Source organism: Bufo bufo, chromosome 3 (assembly GCF_905171765.1).
Source record: "Bufo bufo chromosome 3, aBufBuf1.1, whole genome shotgun sequence".
NCBI lineage: Eukaryota > Metazoa > Chordata > Amphibia > Anura > Bufonidae > Bufo > Bufo bufo.
In genome coordinates this window covers 566993944-567017150 of record NC_053391.1, presented here as the reverse complement: position 1 = coordinate 567017150, position 23207 = coordinate 566993944, and the positions used below count along the sequence as shown (strand labels likewise).

General features: G+C 48.0%; 1 protein-coding gene across 1 annotated transcript in view; it reads left to right on the top strand.

Annotated features, from left to right (window-relative positions):
* Positions 1-23207, top strand: part of TIMELESS (timeless circadian regulator) — a 156503-nt gene that overhangs the window by 80833 nt on the left and 52463 nt on the right. Inside the window, exons 12-17 of the mRNA XM_040425614.1 lie at positions 2845-2948; positions 3066-3235; positions 6630-6775; positions 6842-6982; positions 7061-7158; positions 18166-18289. Coding sequence (XP_040281548.1) covers positions 2845-2948; positions 3066-3235; positions 6630-6775; positions 6842-6982; positions 7061-7158; positions 18166-18289 — 783 coding nt within the window. The remainder of the gene's footprint in view (positions 1-2844; positions 2949-3065; positions 3236-6629; positions 6776-6841; positions 6983-7060; positions 7159-18165; positions 18290-23207) is intronic.

The window sequence follows — 23207 nt, the reverse complement described above, 5'->3', positions numbered from 1 at the left end:
GAATGCCAGGGCAGTATAAATACCCCACATGTGACCCCATTTCGGAAAGAAGACACCCCCAGGTATTCCGTGAGGGGCATATTGAGTCCATGAAATATTGAAATTTTTGTCCCAAGTTAGCGGAAAGGGAGACTTTGTGAGAAAAAAATAAATAAAATCAATTTCCGCTAACTTGTGCCAAAAAAAAATAATTTCTATGAACTCGCCATGCCCCTCATTGAATACCTTGGGGTGTCTTCTTTCCAAAATGGGGTCACATGTGGGGTATTTATACTGCCCTGGCATTCTAGGGGCCCTAAAGCGTGAGAAGAAGTCTGGGATCCAAATGTCTAAAAATGCCCTCATAAAAGGAATGTGGGCCCCTTTGCGCATCTGTGCTTCAAAAAAGTGTCACACATCTGGTATCTCCGTACTCAGGAGAAGTTGGGGAATGTGTTTTGGGGTGTCATTTTACATATACCCATGCTGGGTGAGAGAAATATCTTGGCAAAAGACAACTTTTCCCATTTTTTTATACAAAGTTGGCATTTGACCAAGATATTTATCTCACCCAGCATGGGTATATGTAAAATGACACCCCAAAACACATTCCCCAACTTCTCCTGAATACGGCGATACCACATGTGTGGCACTTTTTTTGCAGCCTAGGTGGGCAAAGGGGCCCACATTCCAAAGAGCACCTTTCGGATTTCACAGGTCATTTACCTACTTACAACACATTAGGGCCCCTGGAAAATGCCAGGGCAGTATAACTACCCCACAAGTGACCCCATTTTGGAAAGAAGACACCCCAAGGTACTCCGTGAGGGGCATGGCAAGTTCCTAGAATTTTTTATTTTTTGTCACAAGTTAGTGGAAAATGATGATGATTTATTTATTTTTATTTTTTTTTCCTTACAAAGTCTCATATTCCACTAACTTGTGACAAAAAATAAAAACTTCCATGAACTCACTATGCCCATCAGCGAATACCTTGGGGTGTCTTCTTTCCAAAATGGGGTCACTTGTGGGGTAGTTATACTGCCCTGGCATTCTAGGGGCCCAAATGTGTGGTAAGGAGTTTAAATTCTGTAAAAAATGACCAGTGAAATCCGAAAGGTGCTCTTTGGCATATGGGCCCCTTTGCCCACCTAGGCTGCAAAAAAGTGTCACACATGTGGTATCTCCGTATTCAGGAGAAGTTGGGGAATGTGTTTTGGGGTGTCATTTTACATTTACCCATGCTGGGTGAGAGAAATATCTTGGCAAAAGACAACATTTCCCATTTTTTTTATACAAAGTTGGCATTTGACCAAGATATTTATCTCACCCAGCATGGGTATATGTAAAATGACACCCCAAAACACATTCCCCAACTTCTCCTGAATACGGAGATACCAGATGTGTGACACTTTTTTGCAGCCTAGGTGGGCAAAGGGGCCCATGTTCCAAAGAGCACCTTTCGGATTTCACTGGTCATTTTTTACAGAATTTGATTTCAAACTCCTTACCACACATTTGGGCCCCTAGAATGCCAGGGCAGTATAACTACCCCACAAGTGACCCCATTTTGGAAAGAAGACACCCCAAGGTATTCGCTGATGGGCATAGTGAGTTCATGGAAGTTTTTATTTTTTGTCACAAGTTAGTGGAATATGAGACTTTGTAAGAAAAAAAAAAAAAAAAAATCATCATTTTCCGCTAACTTGTGACAAAAAATAAAAAGTTCTATGAACTCACTATGCCCATCAGTGAATACCTTGGTGTGTCTACTTTCAGAAATGGGGTCATTTGTGGGGTGTTTGTACTGTCTGGGCATTGTAGAACCTCAGGAAACATGACAGGTGCTCAGAAAGTCAGAGCTGCTTCAAAAAGCGGAAATTCACATTTTTGTACCATAGTTTGTAAACGCTATAACTTTTACCCAAACCATTTTTTTTTTTACCCAAACATTTTTTTTTATGAAAGACATGTAGAACAATAAATTTAGAGCAAAATTTATATATGGATGTCGTTTTTTTTGCAAAATTTTACAACTGAAAGGTCTTTCAGGGTGTTTAAGCACTGGGGGCTGAGGTGGTTAAGAAGATATATTAGTAAGTGTAATATCTCCCTACTTTATCACACTTGTTACAATTGCGGTGATACTGGATAGTTTTCTTTCGGGGTTGGAGCTTATACACTTTATGTAAGTTATTTTACAAGGGGATTTCAAAGTGCTGTAATGTTAATAGTTATCAGTATAATTTTTGATCTTTAATATAGTACATTGCTATGCTGTCCCCAGCTGCCTTAAAGGGGACGTTCACTTTATTTGTGTTGAAGATTTATTCTCAGGATAGGTCAACAATATCAGATCGGCAGGGGTCTAACTCCTGGCACCTCACTGTCCAGCTATTTGAAGAGAAGGCCGTGCTTCTGCGAGCGCTGCCTTCTCTTCGTTTACTTTCGTGCCATCACAACTGCAGCGGTAAGCAGTGTAATTACATCTTAAGCGCATTAGAAGGAGCCATCCCGTTGAAATTAATGGGTCTGCTGAGATGTAATTACTCCTGCTCACCGCTGTGGTTGCAACGGTGAGCAGGTAAACAATGAAGAGTAGGTTGCGCTCGCAGAAGCGCGGACTCCTCTTCAAAAAGCTGATTCACGTTGTGCCAGGAGTCGGACCACCGCCGATCTGATATTGATGACCTATCCTGAGGATGATCTCCTTCTTTATGGTAGACATTTTAAGTTGTGCTGCCACCACCACTTCTTCCCCCTGCGTTTTGCATTGGATGGTGGCCAGAAATTTCTTGGGGACTGGACATAAGTTGACCCGCCCGTTGTTCTGCTTGCTGATCTGTACTTATTCTTATAATACAGAATGCATCTTGCATTAAAAGCCTATCAAGAACTTCTGATGACTATTAATGAAATGGATCATTCAAAAGACCCATCTGTGCGAGAAAGTAGCAAAGTCATTAAAAGTGAGTCTTTCTGTGCTTTTTTTTTTTTTTTACTTCATGTTATGAGATTTTTACAAATACTTAATGCTTGTCCAGCTTTTTAAATAACTCTAATGCATTTTTTTATTTTTTACCCAGATAACATATTTTACATGATGGAGTATCGGGAACTGTTTCTGGCACTCTTTCGTAAGTTTGATGAGACCAAACAACCACTGTCATTCTTAAAAGATCTGGTGGAAACTGCACATTTGTTTCTCAGAATGCTAGAAAAGTTTTGTAAAGGAAAGAGCACGGTTATGGTGCAGGTAAGCCTTTACACTTGCTGTAAGTAGGAAATGTGTCAGCAAAATGTGTGCTGTGGGTTCCTCACCCTGTCGATGGTAGAGCAGACTGGCACTGCTGAATGTCAGGAATAACACTGTGTGTCCATATTGATGTCTGTAGTAGGCTGAGGGTCAGGGCTTGCGATGCAGGCTGGTGATCCCTGTTGTCAGGTGCCGCAGTTATCCCGAACCTCACTAGAAGCTCTGTAGGGTTAATACATCTCTTTGGAGGCTCCATAAATTTAATACCTACAAGATATTGTGAATTCAAAGGATTAGCTATATGTGCACGGGTGAGCTATGATGCACAGAAGAGTGGAATATATTAGGACTACTGCTGGAATAGGGAGGAGACCAGAAGAATATTCCCTATATCCAGTCCATTGGTCAAAGAAATTTGCGATGCTGTTTGAGATGCAGAGTACAACCAGAGTTCTTTGGGTAAGACATGAACTGTAGGACTGTATTTCAAATGGACTCCTGTCCCGTGGCTTAGACGTCCTGTTGGGCTTCTTGCACACGATCGTGCCGTGTTTTGCGGTCCGCAAATTGTGAATCTGCAAAACACGGATGCCACCTGTGTGCCTTCCGCAATTTGCGGAACGGAAAAGACGGCCTATTATAGAAATGCCTATTCTTGTCTGTAAAACGGACAAGAATAGGACACCATCTATAATTTTTGCGGGGCCACAGAACGGTGCAACGGATGTGGACAGCACACAGACTGCTGCCCGCATCTTTTGCGGCCCCATTGAAGTGAATGGGTCCGCACTTGAGCCGCATAAAATGTGCAATAGGCCTTATGAGCAGGGTCTTTTCAGGCCATTGGACACGTGAACAGCCTGTTAAAAGGGCTTTGTGCATCCTTTATCTCGAGGGACTCATGTCCATTAGTGTTTGAACTGAAGGCATTTTGGTACTATAGAGAGACGGGCAGGGGAATTTTAGGTAGGCAGTTGGTCATCCAGGTGACCTGGGAAGGTCTGTGCCGTTAATAAGGGTCTCATTTAGATTACTAATGTGCATGTGCTGTCGGGGTAGAACGGACAGCACACCAACTGAGCACTGACACATTAAAGTCAATGGGCCAATTCACATGTCTAATGTACTTAATATACCATTGGTCCGTACTGAGAAAATCATAGAATGGACCATTTTGTCCTATTTTTTTTTACTCCTAGACTTACCTATTCAAGTTAATGGGTCAGTAAAAGAAACAGTACATGAACGCCACCCATGTGTGGTGTGTTTTTCATGGATCGCTGCAAAGAGTTGCTGAAAGTGAAATCAGTTTGGGGGGGGGGGGGGAAAGCAGACAAACGTAATGCAGTCTGAGAAAAAACGGATTCAGCACGGATGGAAAGAAGTTTTTAGCAGATGGAGCTCTGGGTTTTACAGCAGTTGTCTGAATATGGACCCTGGTGGGCTTTCTATTTGTAGGCCTGGAACCGTTACTCAATACCTAGAAGTTAGCTGTCAATGAAGGGACATTACATAGAGAAGCTGGCCATCTAATGGGCCACAGGCCTTGCAGCACTGTTACAAATCACAGAACTGACAAGACAGCCGTCAGCTGGGGGAACAGTCCTAATATGCCTAATCCCTTTCCCTGAGATGTCCCTATTCTAAGGATCATTTATATTAAAGGTTAAGTTTTAGAGATGGTGAATCTGTGATTTCACACAGCAGTGCTGGAGGGATACAGGGGGTGAGTTGTGTTAGGATCACTTACCAGCCGCCGTGGTTCTCGAAGTCTCATTTTTTAGGCTACTTTCACACTAGCGTTTTTGCCGGATCCAGCAGGGTTAAAAAAAAAACGCTTTTGAACGGATCTGGTTGTATTATCTTTAACATAGCCAAGACGGATCCGTCATGCACTCCATTGAAAGGTCAATGGGGGACGGATCTGTTGTCAGATTGTGTCAGAAAAAACAGATCTGTCCCCCATGGACTTGCATTGTGGGTCATGACGGATCCTTCTTGCGCCGCATCCCATGACTGAAAGAAAACCACAGCATGCTGCAGTTTGCTCTCTGGTATGAGAACGCAACCAAACAGAACGGAATGCATTTTGGAGCATTCTGTTCAGGTTATGTTTTGTCCCACATTGACAATGAATGGGAACAAAACGTAAGCTGTTTTTCCTCATCCGTATCATTAGGGGGACACAGGCTTGACTGTGGGTATAGCTGCTGCCACTAGGAGGTGACGCTAAGCGCAAAAGTAACGATAAATACTCCAGCGTTTATGATGCAAAAAGAATAGGTATTTATTGGATAGTGCAGCTGTATAATACAAGGCGCCTTTTCCCTCAGTGCTGTTGCACTCTTTCCTGCACCCCTATTTCCCAGGGCATCCATCTACCAAGCGGCACTTGCTGCTAGCTGGGCATGAGTTCTCCCCGTGACATTTTGCATGTGCTTCTTGTTGCTCAAAATTCCCATCTGGTCAGTTGGATCCCCTCTGCTCCTCTTGCTCTTCTCCACCGCCAAGTGGCTCTACTGCTTTTGCACAAACTTTTTAGCTTAGGAAGGGTATAGCTGGAGAAAGGAGCTCGCACTTTTGTGCTTAGCCTGTGTCCCCAATGAACGGAAGAGATACAGATTTTACGGTAAGTACAAAAATCTAGTTTTTTCGGTGTTGAGACCCTATGACGGATCTCAATACAAGAAAATAGAAATGCTAGTGTGAAAGTAGCCTTATCTGAGAGCTATGGTTAATGTCAAAGGTGTACCTTGCCCAGGAAGAGATGGCACTGGGATTGCTGCCCTATCTGGGCAAAGGTACCAGGTGGGAGCGCCCTGTTCTGGTCTGTGGTTGGAGGAGACAGGAATGAGCTGGAAAGTCCACAGGATTAGGTGGGAGCTGAGCAAGTATGCTTCTACACAGCTTTCCATCACGACTAGGGATCAGCGAACTTTGTGTTTCAAGTTCGGCGTACAAGGCTCGGGTTATCTAAGAATTCTATTATGGTCTGTGCTAGAGGAATCCATAACGGAATTCTTAGATAACCCGAACCTTATATGCCGAACTTGAAACGCTAATCAGGACATGTCCTTCTAATTTGTTTGATCTTATGCCTACCTAAATAGATTTCATGCTGATCTGTAAATGTGCAAATTATCTAGTTGTTTTTGTGTTCTAATGTGTTCATTTGTATTGTGTGTTTCAAGTTGTTTAAAAATGTTTGCCTCAAATGTATAACAAGGATGGAAGAAAATGTCATAATGTGCGGTAACCCATAACTATTCATTGGTCTCATTGGCTGACAGTCTTGGGCCATATTACAAAAATGGATGTAATTGAATGAAGTAGACTAAATATAAAAGCTTGTTATATCCGTGTTTTTAAGTTTTTAAATTTTTTTTGTTTAAAGAACCGCAAGGTGAGAAGAAAGAAGAAGAAGAAACAAAGTCGACGCGAGGAACAACCTAGGAGTTCTGAAGAGTTGGAGGGAACCTGGCAAACTCTTTCAGAAAAGCTAAAGAGCTGTGCAATGGTAATGTCTGCCATAGTTGAGAGGCTACTTAGGACTTGGTTGTGATTCCTATTGTGATCTCGCTCTGTAAATTTCTTAGGGCTCTGAAGTCTGCCAGATGAAATTGTGCCTTTTGATGCTGCCTCTGAGATACCAGATGAGGAGCAAAGAACTGAAGCCCTGGTGCGAATACAGAACGGTCTTCTAAGTGGTCAAGCTGGAGAGTGCTTGTTTTGGCTTCGTTCTGCAAGGTACAATTTGTGATAATCATCACACAACAGAGCAGCAAATTTTAACAGGAATTTTAACTAGCTGTAACTTTTCTACAGAGAAGTATGGCCAGAGGGGGATGTGTTTGGCTCTCCAGAGTCTAGCCCTGATGAAGAGGTTGCGCTCCTTAAGCAAATTCTTTTTGCTGATCTTCCCAGTAAGTAATACATTAGATAAAATTTGATTCACACACCTAAATACTAGGTTCTTTTTATTTATTTTTGTCCCATAAACTAAAAATTCAGTGTTCCAATAGCATAATTTTTAATGAAAATTGAGTTGGTAAGAGCTGAAAGAACAGGACCGTGAATACTGTTTGGTCACTGCTTTGGGTTCCATCCTCTCCATATCAAACTCAACATGCCAAAAACTGCTTGGGACTACCCACAGCTGTGACCCTACCTCAACCTGTGATTGGCTGAGTGGCGATTTAAGTTATTCCTGGTATGTCAAGCCCAAGGTGGAGAGATGCAGGGAATCTGTAAGGTGAGTACTAACTGTTATTTTAGACCTCTACAACCCCACTTTTATTTAAAATTATGCAGCCGCAATACCTCTTTAATGGTGATTTAAATAGCTTTTGTCCTACCTGTCAGAGAAGGACCTGAGCCTCTCCAGATACAAGGCAGTATAGCTGAGAAGATTATGTAGGTGAGGTAATAAGGGACTATATAGTTAATGAGGGAGCAGTAGCTATTATAAAACTTTAGCTTTTAATACTATATAAATAAAATAATAATTTAAAGTGACACCCAACAATTATGATGGTGTGCACACATCTAAGACAGTACCCCAAACAAAAATTAACAAAACAAAATATAACCCCAGTTCCGGAGTATCAATTGCCGGTACAATATAGGTAGATCTTACTAGTGAGAAGAGTCTGCTTAACACCTTCCCGACATATGACGTAATAGTACGTAATGGCGGCAAGTCACTTGCCGCATTTTTACATACTATTGCGTCATGGTGATTGGGCGGGCACTGGAGCGTTTTGCACCCGATCACTGCAGGGGCCCGGCAGTCCCTAATAGCCGGGCCCCTGCTATATCCACCGGCATTGCTGTAAAAGCAGATGCTGGTGGATTAACACTTTCTATGCTGCGGTCAGCGCTGACCGCGGCATAGAAGGGGTTTGCGGTGGGTGAGGGAGCCCATCGGGTCCCCGCGCTACTGTGGCGGGGACCAGATGGGTGAAAAGGCAGCCTGATGCCCCACACCCAGGCCTGCCCAACGCCTTGCACGGCATCGGGACTTGCCTTCTACAGAGGCTGAGGAGATACAGCTCCAAGCTGGGTCCTCCTAGGCAACCTGTTAGTGTATTACTCAGTGTAATACACTAACAGGCAAATGCATTACATACAGTAAAGTAAAAAAAAAAAGTGTTTTTAATCAAAGAAAAAAAAAGCCCCTTTCCTCTGATTTTATAATAAAAAAAAATGGGCAAAAACACATTAGGTATCACCGCGTCCATAATGACTGCTCTCATAAATATCACATGATCCAACCATTCGATAAAACACCTAAAAAATATTTTTAAACTGTCAAAAAAAGCCATTTTCGTCACCTTACATCACAAAGTGCAACACCAAGCGATCAATTCAAAGAATATACCAGGATTACAAGATTCTACATACAGATTTGTTTCTTAAAATACACAGATTATAGAAGACATAACATATAATACACAATACAATCACTTATAATTATTACAATGAATATGATAGTTATCCTCTTCTAATTATGGGGATGGAAAAAAACTTTAGTCCATTGTTTGGTAAGGGCCTGTACGTTCTATGGTATGTCTCTGCATCTCAATTTACGATCTGGGGAATGTTTATACAACCATTCCTTACTCTTGGCTATAGTTCTCTGTCTTGAAAAAGATTGAACTCACAATGCCCTTAGAAAACAGACAAGATGGCTGCCAGACTTTCCATATCCTCATCTTTAACTGTAATCTATATAGAGGCCTTTTACAATATGGATTCTTTTATATCCAATAGTTCTGACAGAGTTTCTACTGTAAGGGTGCATCAGGGGGGCTTCAAATGGGACATGGCATCTAAAAACCAGTCCAGCAAAATCTGCCTTCCAAAAACTATACGGCGCTCCTTTTCTTCTGCGCCCTGCCGTGTGCCCTTACATCAGTTTACGACCACATGTGGGTTGTTTCTGTAAACTGCAAAATCAGGGTAATAAATGTTGAGTTTTGTTTGGCTGTTAACCCTCAATGTGTTAAAGAAAAAAATGGATTAAAATGGAATATCTGCCAGAAAAGTGAAATTTAGAAATTTCATGTCCATTTTCCTTTTAATTCTTGTAGAACACCTAAAGGGTTAACAAAGTTTGTAAAATCAGTTTTAAGTAACTTGAGGGAGTGTAGTTTCTACAGTGGGGTCATTTATAGGGGGTTTCCACTATGTAAGCCGCACAAAGTGACTTCAGACCTGAACTGGTCCTTAAAAAGTGGGTTTTGGAAATGTTCTTAAATTTTAAGAATTGCTTCTAAAATTCTAAGCCTTCTAACTTCCTAAAAAAATAAAAATAAAAATAATTACATGTACAAGATGATGCCAACATAAAGTTGACCTATGGGGAATGTTAAGTAATAAATATTTTATGAGGTATCCCTTTCTGTTTTAAAAGCAGAGAAATAGAAATTTAGAAAATTGCGAATTTTTCCAGAATTTTTGGTAAATTTGGGATTTTTTCATAAATAAAGAGGTGAAATATATTGACTCAAATTTATGACTGTCATGAAGTACAATGTGTCACGAGAAAACAATCTCAGAATGGCTTGGATAAATAAGTGTTCCAAAGCCATTACCACATAAAGTGACACATGTCAGATTTGCAAAAAATGGCCAGGGCAGAAGGACTAAAACTGGCCTGGGGTAGAAGGGGTTAAGGTAGAAGTAGCTCAAAGTTGTTTGGAAGTTACTCGAAGTTATTCTCACCCATCAGGATGCAGGGGGCCAATGCAGTAAAAAAAACACCCTAATGACCTCCTAATATGGAGTCATCGCCCTAACAAGAGCGGCCCCGTCCGGAACCTATCCCTATTAAGGAGGCCCTATCTAGAGGAGCCTGTAAACTTCCAGGGAGGAAAAAAAAAATTAGACAATGCGTTTCACATAGGGTGCATAGGCTGGAGTATCATATCTATATAGAACCCCCGGCTTGTAACTTTTGATGGGTTTTCTACTCGTACAATGCAGCAAGGAAGGTCTGATACGTCATCACGCTGACGCCACAACGGAGCACGCGCAGGGAGAGGAGGACAGATGGGGGCGTGGTTATGGCGTGCGATGTACAGAGGCGCTACCATAGCAATTAGAGATGAGAGAATTTCATATTTTAAAATTCGTTCACGCTTCGTTTGGTGGTAAAACAGTATGTGACTCAACCTAGAGCTTGCTGTGTGATCGCAACCTAAATCCTCTAAAGTTTGGCTCTTCGTGATATCTAGGTATATACAGAAGCTGTAGTGTCTCTTTTTCCAAACACATATGCGGGGCATATAGTAGACATTTCTAGCTAATTTAGAGGCTGTAGACAAAAATCAAAGTGAAAATAAATATAGAAAAATACAGAAAGCGACAAAGGGATAATAAATCAAAGAAAGCACCCACAGTTTAATTGTTCATTCAGGCCATGAGGACTTGGTGGATTTTTAAATTAAATACACTAACTTTCCCTCTTCAATATACGGTACACTTGTCCCAGTCACCACCTCTGGGTGACCTGTTCACGTGTTCAATTCCTTTGAACCTGATAACTGTTGTCCTTCCTTCATTCACATGCCTGGCCACTGCGGTCTCTTCATTAAGGTGCTCGCCAATGCGGCGGCAGAGTTCCCTACGTGTCTTGCCTACATATTGTAGCCCACATTCCCAGGTGATCAGATATACGACTCCTTTAAGTCTGACAATTAATGAAGTCACATATAAAGTAGACATGCTCTGTTCCGCTCCCTGTGAAAGACTTGCACACCCTCATTATTGTTGGGTGTCACTTTCAATTATTCTTTTATTTATATAGTATTAAAAGTTAAAGTTTTATAATGGCTACTGCTCCTTCATTAACTATATTTTATCCATTGCGGTAGATTGAAGGGAGCAATTATCTTTACTTCCCTCATTGGGGCACTTGTTATTTTTAATAACAAGACCTAAGACCGGGCTTCAGCTCCCAGTGGATGAACCTCTCCTAAATCCAGAGGGCAGGAACAAGCTCTTACAAGAGTTTATACTCAGGGGAGTATTGTAATATAGCAATCCCCAAGAGTGTAGTTATCCCATCCCCCAAACATGAGCCAAGACTTCATGAAGGGGTAAAGTAGGTCTGTTTAATGAGCACAAAGGCATTTCTTATATCCAGTTTTCCCCACAAGGTTACCACCCACGTGTACCTTGTGGAGCACAGGACACAAAGTCACAACAGCCAATCAACTCTGTATTGTACAGTTAGACACTCCCAGCTAATGTACACAAACCCCCCTCTGCCTGTGATATAATTAACAAAATACAATGGGCATTGTCTGTGACGCAATCAACAAATACAATGGGCATTGACTGTGACGCAATCAACAAATACAATGGGCATTGCCTGTGACGCAATCAACAAATACAATGGGCATTGCCTGTGACGCAATCAACAAATACAATGGGCATTGCCTGTGACGCAATCAACAAATACAATGGGCATTGCCTGTGACACAAATAACAAAATACAATGGGCTCTGCCTGTGATACAATTAACAAACACCATGAGATAACTTAATCACTCACAGGCAGAAAACACACATTTTTCCCAACCACAGAAAACACCACATATCCCCATAAAAGTCACATCCCCTGATGGCCTTGATCTGGGTGAACAAACTATCCAAAAATCACCCAGATCGGTTCAGGAATTTCCTGGAAGTCTTATTTTTGCCCCACCGTGCTCATGGTCCCATGCCCAAAATAGTTCCATACACTCGACGGCAAAACACTGCTGGACAATTTAAGATGGCCGACGCCACGTGTGAATCTGTTCGTTAAAAGTACAAGGGGCAGAAACAGTGCCTTTAAAATCCAATATGCCCAAATAGTGTCCCAGGGGCCATAGTCACAGGGCAAGAGGCTGGCAAGCAGGCCTCTTCAAATCCCAGTGACGAAGGTGCTTTCGTCACAGGTGTGGTGAGTACTGTTCACACAGAGTTTCACTTCACAAGATAAAAACCACGCTGCTCTCCAACGAATGCCACTCCGACCACTTCAGCAAATGTAGGCTTTCAGAAATGCACCAATCACTGTTTCAGTGCTCCACACTTTACTGTCATTCGTTTCTCCTATAGTGGTTAAGATGAAAGGAGCAAAGAATAGTGTAGCACCGCAATAGAGGTTTTATATCAGCTTTTTATTATACTCACAAGATTAGAATGAACATAGGCACATCAAATTTCTCTCCCATTCCATTGGGGGACACAGACCATGGGTATAGCTTTGGCTATTACTAGGAGGAGACACTATGCAAATAATAAAAAACAGCTCCTCCTCCACTGGCTATACCCCCATGCTCCAACAGGAGGACCTCAGTTTTAGCTTAGTGTCTGATAAGGAGGTGACGCTCCTGCAGGGTTGTCCCTGTAGTTTTGTCTTCTCCTGTTTGTTTTTTTTCTAAACAGAGGATGCAGGGTCGCATGGGGCGTCCCTGGTCTCTCAGTGGAGCGAGCGCCGGGGTCGAATGACTGTCCCCGGCTACCTCCCCTTCCCCCCCAGAAGATAAGTGGAACCTGGCTCGTCCAGCAGCTCCGGTGGCCTACCAGATCTGGGGTCACCTAGTCCTGCCCTCTATCCAGTGCACTGCCACTCCTTGTGCCAGATGACTGAAGAGGTGAACCCCTGCTGGTCCGGAACAGAGGGTGAAAACTGCAGGACTCACACTGTGACACGGTTCTTTAGGGCTTACCTGTGGATCTGGGAGGGCCGGCTGGTTGAGAGGGAGGAGGGATTCCTTCTTGTCCCATGCATCCTGGCGGTGGGCGCCATTTTTGGAGTCGGGGGTCAGCATTTTTTCTTATTTTGCGCGATCTGTGACGCGTCTGGGGGGCGGAGCCTATCGCGTCAGCTCCGACGCTTCCGCTTTGCCTCAGCGCCTCTCCACGCTTGACTGCTACTCCAGCTCCTCATAGGTCACGGTAGGACAGGCAGTGTTCTGCAAAACGGTAGGAGACCCTGACTCCGGGATTGCCGCCATCATGCCTAAACCTGGGGCCCCCCAAAAATCTAAAGCGACGCCTCAGGTCCCACTGGGATCCTGTAAGGTCTGCTGCTTGCCACTGTCGGTTACAGGCTCCTGTGACTCTTGCCTTGCCTCAGGATGGGATCATCCACCTCCTCCTCCCCCTCCACCAAACCAGCCCAGTCCCTCCTCCGCCCCTTCGGAGCCCTCCTGGGCCTCTGCCATAGCTAGGGCGGCCGCGGACTTGGCCCAAATCTCGCGCGCGGCCATGGTCTTTATGGAACGCATGGCGGCCACTGATCCACCGCCTGCGGTGCCTGTGGTTAGCACCGCAGAGGACCCCCACAGAGGACGCTCGACCGTTAAGAGGCAGCGTACGCAGAAGCATCCCTCCTCGGATGACTCTGCTTCCCCCCCCCCCTCCCGCCTTGCCTGGAGGTGTGTTCAGCCTCTCCCTCTCGCAGGGATTACAGGTCTGAAGGGGAAAGGTCCGGCTCGGACGAGGACACAAAGCCGGAAACCCTCACCTAAGCTCTCCACCATGGTGGCAGACTTGGTCACGGCGGTACGTGACACCTTTGACATCCAGGGGGAACCTCCTTCTACTAGTAGCCAGGAATTCCCCCTCTTCCACTCCAGAAAACCGGAGGCAGTCACATTCCCCATTCATGGCGAGTTTGCCAAGGTCCTTTCTAAGGCTTGGGAACGCCCTAATCACCGTTTTTCTGCTACAAGGCGCATGGATACTCTTTATCCTTTCCCGGTAGATAACGTGCAGCAGTGGTCTTCTCCTCCTAAGGTCGACCCGCCTACAGGACTCAGTTGACAGGCGTTTGGACTCTTTCCAAAGCCATCTTCTCTCTGGCGGGCACAGGTCTGCGGCCCGCGTTAGCCTCTGCCTGGGTAGCCAGGGCGCTTTCGGTGTGGTTGCAGCGCCATCATCAGGACCTTGCGGAGCAGGATGCCTCTGCAGACACCCTAAACTTCATCCTCCAGATGTCCCAGGCGACAACATTCCTCTGTGAGGCCTCATTGGATGTCAGCACTCTCTTTGCGCGGATTTCGACCCTCTCTGTCACGCAGCGCAGGGAGGCCGGGTTTAAGGTCTGGGACGCCGACGCTTCCTCCAAGCACTCCCTCACTAACCTCCCCTTTGCGGGCTCCAGGCTCTTCGGGGCGAAGCTGGATGAGATTAACTCTGACGCTACGGGGGGCAAGAGTGCACACTTGCCCCAATCTAGATCCAAGCGTTCCTTCAGAGCTCGCCACTCTGGCTCTAGAAACCAGTCCTTTCGGCGCTTCTCTTCCTCCAGGTCTGCTACAGCCCCCTCCTCCGGCGGCTCTCAGGACTCCCGCAAGAAGCCTTCCTTTAAGCCTCAACCTTCCTGGCGCCCGCAGGCACAGTTCCAGGGGAGTTCTGCCCGCCCCGCGGTTCCCAAGCAATCCTCCGCCTGAAGGGGCGCCCCCACCGCTTGTCGTGGGGGGCCGTCTGCTATCCTTTCAGCATGTATTGAGAGCTCACATTCAAGACGCCTGGGCCCTGGAAATTGTAACTTCCGGTTACAAGATAGAATTAGTTTCCAGACCTCCGGAACGTTTCTTTCCGTCTCGTGTTCCGGGGGATCCGGCCCGAGCCTCGGCCCTTTTACAAGCGGTTTCTTCCCTTCTGGTCAGGGGAGTAGTTGTCCCAGTTCCTCTGGAGGAACAGGGGGCAGGTTTCTACTCAAAAATCTTTGTAGTGCCAAAGGAGGAGGGATCAGACCTGAAGCTGTTAAACAAGTCCCTGCGGGTGCTGAGGTTCCGGATGGAGTCCCTCCGCTCTGTTATTGCTTCTCTTCTTCCAGGGGAGTTCCTCGCGTCGGTGGACATCCGGGACGCCTATCTGCATGTCCCTATCGCAGAATTTCACCACAGGTTCCTGTGCTTCGCCATTGGCGACCGTCATTATCAGTTTGTCGCCCTTCCCTTTGGGCTGGCGACAGCCCCGCGGGTATTCACAAAGATCTTGGCGCCGATCATGGCGCTTCTCCGTACCAGGGGCATATCTCTGCTTCCCTACCTGGTCGACATTCTGATAAAGGCTCCCTCTCGTCCCCAGGCCAAAGACAGCGTCGGGATCACTGTTCAGACTCTGCAACAGTTCGGTTGGCTGATCAACTTCCCGAAGTCCTCTCTCCAACCTTCCCAGAGGGCTGACCTTCCTGGGGATGATTATGGACACTACTGCAGCCCGGGTATTCCTCCCGGATTGCAAGTTCTCACGGATACGGGAATCGGTGTCTCGCCTTCTGCATTCCCAGTCTCTCTCCATCCGGGAGTGCATGCAGGTTCTGGGGCTTATGGTGGCCTCCTTCGAGGCAGTCCCCTTTGCCCAGTTTCACACTCTGCCTCTGCAGCAGGCGATCCTGTCCTTCTGGGACAGGACATCGAGGGGTCTGGACTCTCGGATCCGCCTTCCTCCTCGGGTTCGCATGGACCTCCAGTGGTGGCTGTCCCCTCAGAATCTGACATCGGGGAAATCCTTCCTCCCAATCTCCTGGACAGTCATCACCACCGATGCCAGTCTCCTGGGGTGGGGTGGCGTTCTCCGTGCTCGGACGGTTCAGGGGGTGTGGTCAGAAGTGGAAGCCTGCCTTCCGATCAACATATTGGAGCTCAGAGCAATTTTCCTCCCTCTGTCTCATTGGACCCCCCTCCTAGCGGGTCTCCCAGTAAGGATCCAGTCGGACAATGCCACAGCCGTGGCCTACATCAATCATCAGGGCGGAACCCGCAGCCGGCCGGTGATGCAGGAGGTGAAGAGGATCCTCCAGTGGGCGGAGGCTCACGTTCCAATATTGTCTGCAGTATACATCCCAGGGGTCGAAAACTGGACGGCAGACTTTCTCAGCCGCAACAGGGTGGATCCGGGAGAGTGGTCTCTGCATCCGGACGTATTCGACGACGTCTGTCGCCGTTGGGGCTGCCCGGACGTGGACTTGATGGCGTCTAGGCTCAACAACAAGGTTCCCATGTTCCTGGCCCGAGCTCGGAATCCGGAGGCGTACGGGGTGGACGCTCTGGTATCTCCGTGGCAAGACTTCGCACTCCTCTAGGTCTTCCCACCACTGCCTCTACTCCCAAAGGTTCTTCGCAGGGTTGCGGCAGTAGGAATCCCGACCATCCTCATCGCCCCCCGATTGGCCTCGCCGCGCCTGGTTCTCGGAGGTCACTCTGATGCTGGCGGACGTTCCGTGGCCTCTTCCTCTCAGGGAGGACCTGCTGTCTCAAGGACTTCTCAAGGACCAGATTTTACAACCACTTTGTTTAACGGCGTGGCTGTTGAGACCACCATCTTGAAGAGGGGCTTCTCGGACTTTGTCATGAAGACCATGATCAAAGCCAGGAAACCAGCTTCCTCCCGGATATACTATCGTACCTGGAAGACCTTTCTTGCCTTTTGCGAGAAGGGCGTTTTTCCCCTTCATTTCTCCGTTCCGGTGGTCCTCTCCTTTCTCCAGTCGGGTCTTGAGATGAGAATGTCCCTGAGCTCTCTGAAGGGTCAGGTCTCTGCTCTTGCCATTTTCTTTCAGCGCTCTCTGGCTCTGCTAGGTCCGGTGAGGACCTTCCTGCAGGGGGTGGCGCATTCGGTCCCTCCGTATATCCCTCCTCTGCCCCTCTGGGATCTGAACCTGGTTCTGTCTTCTCTCCAGGCGGCTCCTTTTGAGCCCCCGAGGGACATTTCCCTGAGTTTTCTCACCTGGAAGGTGGTCTTTTTGGTGGCCATCACCTCTATCAGGAGGGTATCTGAGCTGGCCGCCCTTTCCTCTAAAGAGCCCTTTTTGGTCTTCCACAAGGACAAGGTGGTACTGCACCCTGTCCCTTCCTTTTTGCCCAAGGTGGTCTAAGGGTCTGGCTGCCTCCAAGGTCACTGTGGCTCGGTGGATTCGGTCGACTATTGCCATGGCCTATCGGTCCCGGGGTAGGGTTCCCCCAGCGGGGGTTACCACGCACTCCACCAGGGCGGTGGGGCCTCCTGGGCTAGGCGCAATCGAGCCTCTACATCACAACTTTGTAAGGCGGCCACCTGGTCGTCCTTACATACTTTTACAAAGTTCTACCAGCTGCACTCTTTGGCGTCGGCTGATGCTGCTCTAGGGCGCAAGGTATTGCAGGCTGTGGTTCCTGTTTAACCGTTGGACGTCTTCCCTCTGGAGGTGCTGGTCTTCCCACCCCATGGACTGCTCTAGGACGTCCCATGGTCTGTGTCCCCCAATGGAATGGGCGAGAAAAGGAGATTTTTTGTGAAACTCACCTGTAAAATCTTTTTCTCGTCTTTTCCCTTGGGGGACACAGCTCCCACCCATTCTTGTCTGTTGCAGGAGGGGTTGGTTCTATTCTAGTGGGACCTTATGGTTAACGGCCCGATGGCGGTGTTCCTTGGTTCTGCTTTTCTTTGTTCATATTTGGTTTTTGATCTCCTTCTACTGCTTTTGCACGCACTGAGGTCCTCCTGTTGGAGCATGGGGGTATAGCCAGTGGAGGAGGAGCTGTTTTTTATTATTTGCATAGTGTCTCCTCCTAGTAATGGCCTGTTATACCCATGGTCTGTGTCCCCCAACGGAAAAGACGCAAAAAAGATTTTACAGGTGAGTTTCACAAAAAAATCTCCTTATTTAGACCAGTTTCCCGTCTGTCACTATAGTGTCAGCTGTCAGAGGGGAAAGAAGACTAATTCTGTCCTAATTGCAGCCTCAGTAGCACAGATTATTAGCAGCAACAAGGGAACATGGAAGCAAAAAATGACATCTGTATGCTAGAAACTGCTTTGAGAAATTTAGGTGTGAAAATGATTCATGGGGTAAGTCTTTATGTAGGCTTAATAATACAGTTTTGAAACAAATGTAAAAATATTTGTGGTAGATTTATATACAATTATTTTTAATTGCTACAGGATCTACTCAAGTAGAAGCAGATCTGAACGAAGATGAAGAGGATGAGGAAGAAGTAGAAGAAGAGGAGCTTACTTCTGTACAAGTGTCTGAAAGGGAATTTAACTTCTTAGACTACATGAAACGGTAATTTGTGTTTATATACGGACAAGGATAGGACTGTTCTGTTAGGGGCCAGCTGTTTCGTTCTGCAAAATATGAAATGCACGCGGATGTCATCCGGATTCCAGATCTGTGTTTTGCGGACATAAGCCCTTAATAAGCTAAACTCCTAATAAAGACCAATTGAAAAAAATATATATTATTAAACCAAACTGAGTTAAATGTAATAATTAAAAACATTGCCCCTGAAGGTATCCATAACCTTTTAAAGGGTTGGCCTTTCTTGAAACCATTATGGAGTGCCCACTCAGCCAATCATTTCCAGTGTACAGTCGTGGCCAAAAGTTTTGAGAATTAGATAAATATTGGAAAAGTTGCTGCTTAAGTTTTTATAATAGCAATTTGCATATACTCCAGAATGTTATGAAGAGTGATCAGATGAATTGCATAGTTCTTCTTTGCCATGAAAATTAACTTAATCCCAAAAAAAACTTTCCACTGCATTTCATTGCTGTCATTTAAGGACCTGCTGAGATCATTTCAGTAATAGTCTTGTTAACTCAGGTGAGAATGTTGATGAGCACAAGGCTGGAGATCATTGTCAGGCTGATTGGGTTTAAATGGCAGACTTGATAGGTTAAAAGGAGGGTGATGCTTGAAATCATTGTTCTTCCATTGTTAACCATGGTGACCTGCAAAGAAACGCGTGCAGCCATCATTGCGTTGCATAAAAATGGCTTCACAGGCAAGGATATTGTGGCTACTAAGATTGCACCTCAATCAACAATTTATAGGATCATCAAGAACTTCAAGGAAAGAGGTTCAATTCTTGTTAAGAAGGCTTCAGGGCGTCCAAAAAAGTCCAGCAAGCGACAGGATCTTCTACTAAAGAGGATTCAGCTGTGGGATCGGAGCGCCACCAGTTCTTCCGCTGGGAGGCTGGAGGGGGGCGGAGCCTTCTTTTCCCGCCGCGCTTCCCTTCCTGCCTGCTTTCTATCCGGAAGTACCCGGCCGTGCATGCGGTTTCCCAGCCTGAGGGGACATCTTCTCGGCGGCTCAGTTGTGTAAAGCCCTCCTCTCCACACTGTCCAGCTCGCCGCAGACCACCTCAACCCGCTGCATCCTGCTCCTGGGGACACGTCCAGCAAGGGTTAACTCTGCTCCTATTAGGTAGGACCAGCGCTGCTCCCCTCCTCTGTACCCTCTCTGGCTCCCTGACTCCTGTCATGTCGAACCCAGCGGATCCCGCGCCCCAGGTTCTCGGTAGGGCTACCCATTATGCCTGCACTTCATGTAATGTGAAGTTTCCTAGGGGTCAGGGGGACACCCTCTGTGCCTCATGCCAGGCCACACAGAGGGTGCCGCCTCAGTCGCAGCTCACTGACGTGCACCCTTCTGCTGGAAGTATGGAGCCGGAATGGGCCAAATCCCTGTCCCGGGTGGTGATTGACCTATCCAAGATCTCCCAATCCTCCCCTTCCTTAATGGGTCGCTTGGTAGAGACGTTGTCACCTGCGCAACCTGCTCTCTCTCAGGGCGTACCATCCAGGAGCAGACACCCAGGCAGGAACGCCTCTCCTCCTCGGATGCATCGCCTTCGCCTCCTTCCCCCGGTTCGCTGTCCAAGGCGTCCTCGTTGGTTGGGGACCTTTCGTCCGAAGTGGAACTCTCAGAGTCTGATATGGATCTGGATCCGGACCGCTCGTCCCAGATGGCTGCCTTAGTGGACAGTCTTGTCTCGGCAATCCGGGACACCTTCCAACTTCAAGATGAGAACCTCGCCTCCAGTCACCAGGGAGTTTCTTTCCTGCGTACCAAGCAGACTCCAAAATCTTTCCCGGTCCACGACGACTTTTCCGTTCTCACCACTAAAGCATGGCAACAGCCAGGTTCACTTTTCCTGATCCCCAAGCGGCTGGATCTTCTTTATCCGTTCCCCCCAGATTGGGTGGGTAAGTGGTCTTCCCCTCCAAAGGTGGACCTGCCGGTGGCTCGCCTGGCCAAGAATACCACTATTCCGATTGCGGACAGCTCCTCTCTGCAGGACCCGGTGGACCGACTGGTTGAATCGCTTGCGAAGTCGGTCTTTTCAGCCACCTGTTCGGCACTCCGTCCCATTTTCGCTTCGGCGTGGGTGGCTAAGGTGGTTTCTGAATGGGCTCTGCGCTTACATCAGGACTTAGACTCGGACCTTTCCCGCACAGGACTCCAGGCTCTGGCGGTCCAGATATCCCAGGTGGGGAAGTACCTTTGCGAGGCAGCTCTGGACGCGGGCTCCATGGTCGTGCGGTCCTCCGCCTTTGCAGTCTCCATTCGGCGGGAACTCTGGCTAAAGGCCTGGCAGGTCGATTCTTCTTCCAAGCGCTCCCTTCTATCTCTTCCTTTCGCTGGCTCTTGTCTCTTTGGGCCCAAAGTTAACTAAATCATTTCTGAGGCCATGGGTGGCAAAAGCACCCATCTTCCGCAGCCCAAACCCAAGCGTTCTTCTCGACCGCGTACTTCCGCGCAACGCCAGTCCTTTCGCCGCTTCACGGGCACCCGCCCGGCGGCTCCCTTGACCGCGAGGCAGCCCACCCAGGAACAAAGGCGGAAGCCTTCGTTCAAGCCACAGCCTGCCTGGCGTTCCCGAGCGCAGCCTCAGCGCTCTTCCTCTGGCAAGCAGTCCCCGCATGAAGGTGCGCCCCCACCTTCCTGGGTGGGGGGTCGGCTCCTTCATTTTCAGGAGGTTTGGCAGGCCCACATCTCAGACGCCTGGGCGCTCGAGGTGGTCACTTCGGGCTACAAGTTGGAGTTCAAATCCATGCCTCCAAACAGTTTTTTTTTTTTCTGTCCCGTCCCCCAGGGAGCCGTCTCGGGCGGGGGCCTTCTTTCAGGCGGTTCACGATCTGCTCGTCAGGGGAGTTCTCCCCGCTTCCGGCGAGGTATCAGTTTTCTGGTTTTTACTCCAACCTCTTCATTGTGCCCAAGAAGGAGGGAGCGGTCCGCCCGGTGTTGGACCTCAAGATGGTAAACCGTTTCCTTCCAGTGTGCCGTTTTCGCATGGAGTCTCTTCGCTCCGTTATAGCTTCGGTCTGGCGACTGCGCCGAGTGTGTTTACCAAGGTGCTTGCTCCGCTTATGGGCCTTCTTTGCTCCGGAGGCATCACCTTGCTTCCGTACCTGGACGACATTCTCATCAAAGCGTCGTCGTTACGGCAGTGCGAGGAGAGTCTGCAGATCACCTTGGACGCTCTCGCCCGCTTTGGGTGAATAGTGAACCTTCGGAAGTCCTCCCTGGTCCCGTCCACTCGGATTCGGTTCCTCTGTATGATTCTGGACTCCGGGGCAGCCCGGGTGCGTCTTCCAGCGGACAAGGTGAAGGACCTTCGCAGCGCTCCGGTTGATTCGGCAGCGCACAGTCTCCATCCGGGCTTGTATGCGGGTGTTGGGTCTTATGGTGGCTTCGTTCGAGGTGGTGCCATTCGCTCAATTTCACACCCGGTCCTTTCAGCGAGCGATCCTCTCGGCCTGGGACAAGTCCCAGGAGTCCTTGGATCGTCTGTTTTCCCTTCCTCAACAGGTTCGGTCGGACCTCCATTGGTGGCTCTCCCCAACTCACCTGGAGGTGGGGAGGGCTCTTCGGCATTCGGACAGTCCAGGGCGTATGGTCTCCGTCGGAGTCTAGACTGTCCATCAATGTCTTGGAGCTTCGTGCGATTTTCCTCACTGCGCCATTGGTCTCCCCTCCTGCAGGGCCTTCATGTCCGGGTCCAGTCGGACAATGCCACAGCTGTGGCGTATGTCAACCATCAGGGGGGGACACGCAGCTCGACCGTCATGTCGGAAGTGGCAAGGATCCTCAGGTGGGGGCGGCCCATGTTTCGGCTCTGTCGGCGGTCCACATTCCCGGCGTTGTCAATTGGACGGCAGACTTCCTGAGCCAGACGACGATGGACCCCGGGGAATGGTCTCTCCATCCGGAAGTATTCAATGCCCTCTGTCGTCGCTAGAGACGGCCGGATGTGGATCGGATGGCCTCCCGCCTCAATCACAAGCTCTCGTGATACTTCGCCCGCGCAAGGGATCCCACAGATTGCGGGGTGGACGCTCTTGTGGCGCCATGGGACGGGTTCAAGTTCCTCCGTCTTTCCGCCGTTGTCCCTCCTGCCTCAGATTCTCTGCAGGATCAAGTGGGAGGGCGTGGTATACGCGCCGAGCATGGTATTCGGATCTTGTCCTCCTACTAGGGGACGATCCGTACCCGCTCCCTCTCAGACCCGATCTTCTGTCGCAAGGGCCCGTCTTCTACCCGAGTTTAGATACTCTACGTTTGACGGCGTGGCTCTTGAAACCTTCCTTTTAAAGCAGCGGGGTTTTTACGATGTGGTGGTTCAGACGCTCATTCGGGCCAGGAAACCTACCTTTTCCAGGATCTATTATAGAACCTGGAAGTCCTTCCTTCGGTTCTGTGAAGAGCGGGACCTGTCTCCCAGATCCTTCTCCCTGCCGGTATTTTCTGGCCTTCCTTCAGTCCGGACTGGAACTGGGCATGGCGCTCAGCTCCTTGAAGGGCCAGGTGTTGGCCCTTTCTATTTTCTTTCAACTATCTTTGGCGGGAATGGGTCCTGTTAAGACCTTCCTTCAGGGCGTTGCGCACACCGCTCCACCCTACCGTCCCCCGCTACATCCGTGGGACCTCAACTTGGTATTGGGGGTTCTTCAAGCTTCTCCCTTCGAACCCCTGCGCCTGCTGTCCTGGAAGGTGGCCTTCCTGGTTGCCACATCCATACGAAGAGTTTCAGGGCTGGCAGCTCTGTCATGCCGTGAACCATTCCTAGTCTTTCATCAGGACAAGGTGGTCCTCCGTCCGGTCCCTTCCTTCTTACCCAAGGTAGTGTCGGCTTTTCACGTCAATGAGGACATTGTCCTGCCGTCCTTTTGTCCTAGGCCCTCCCATCTGAGAG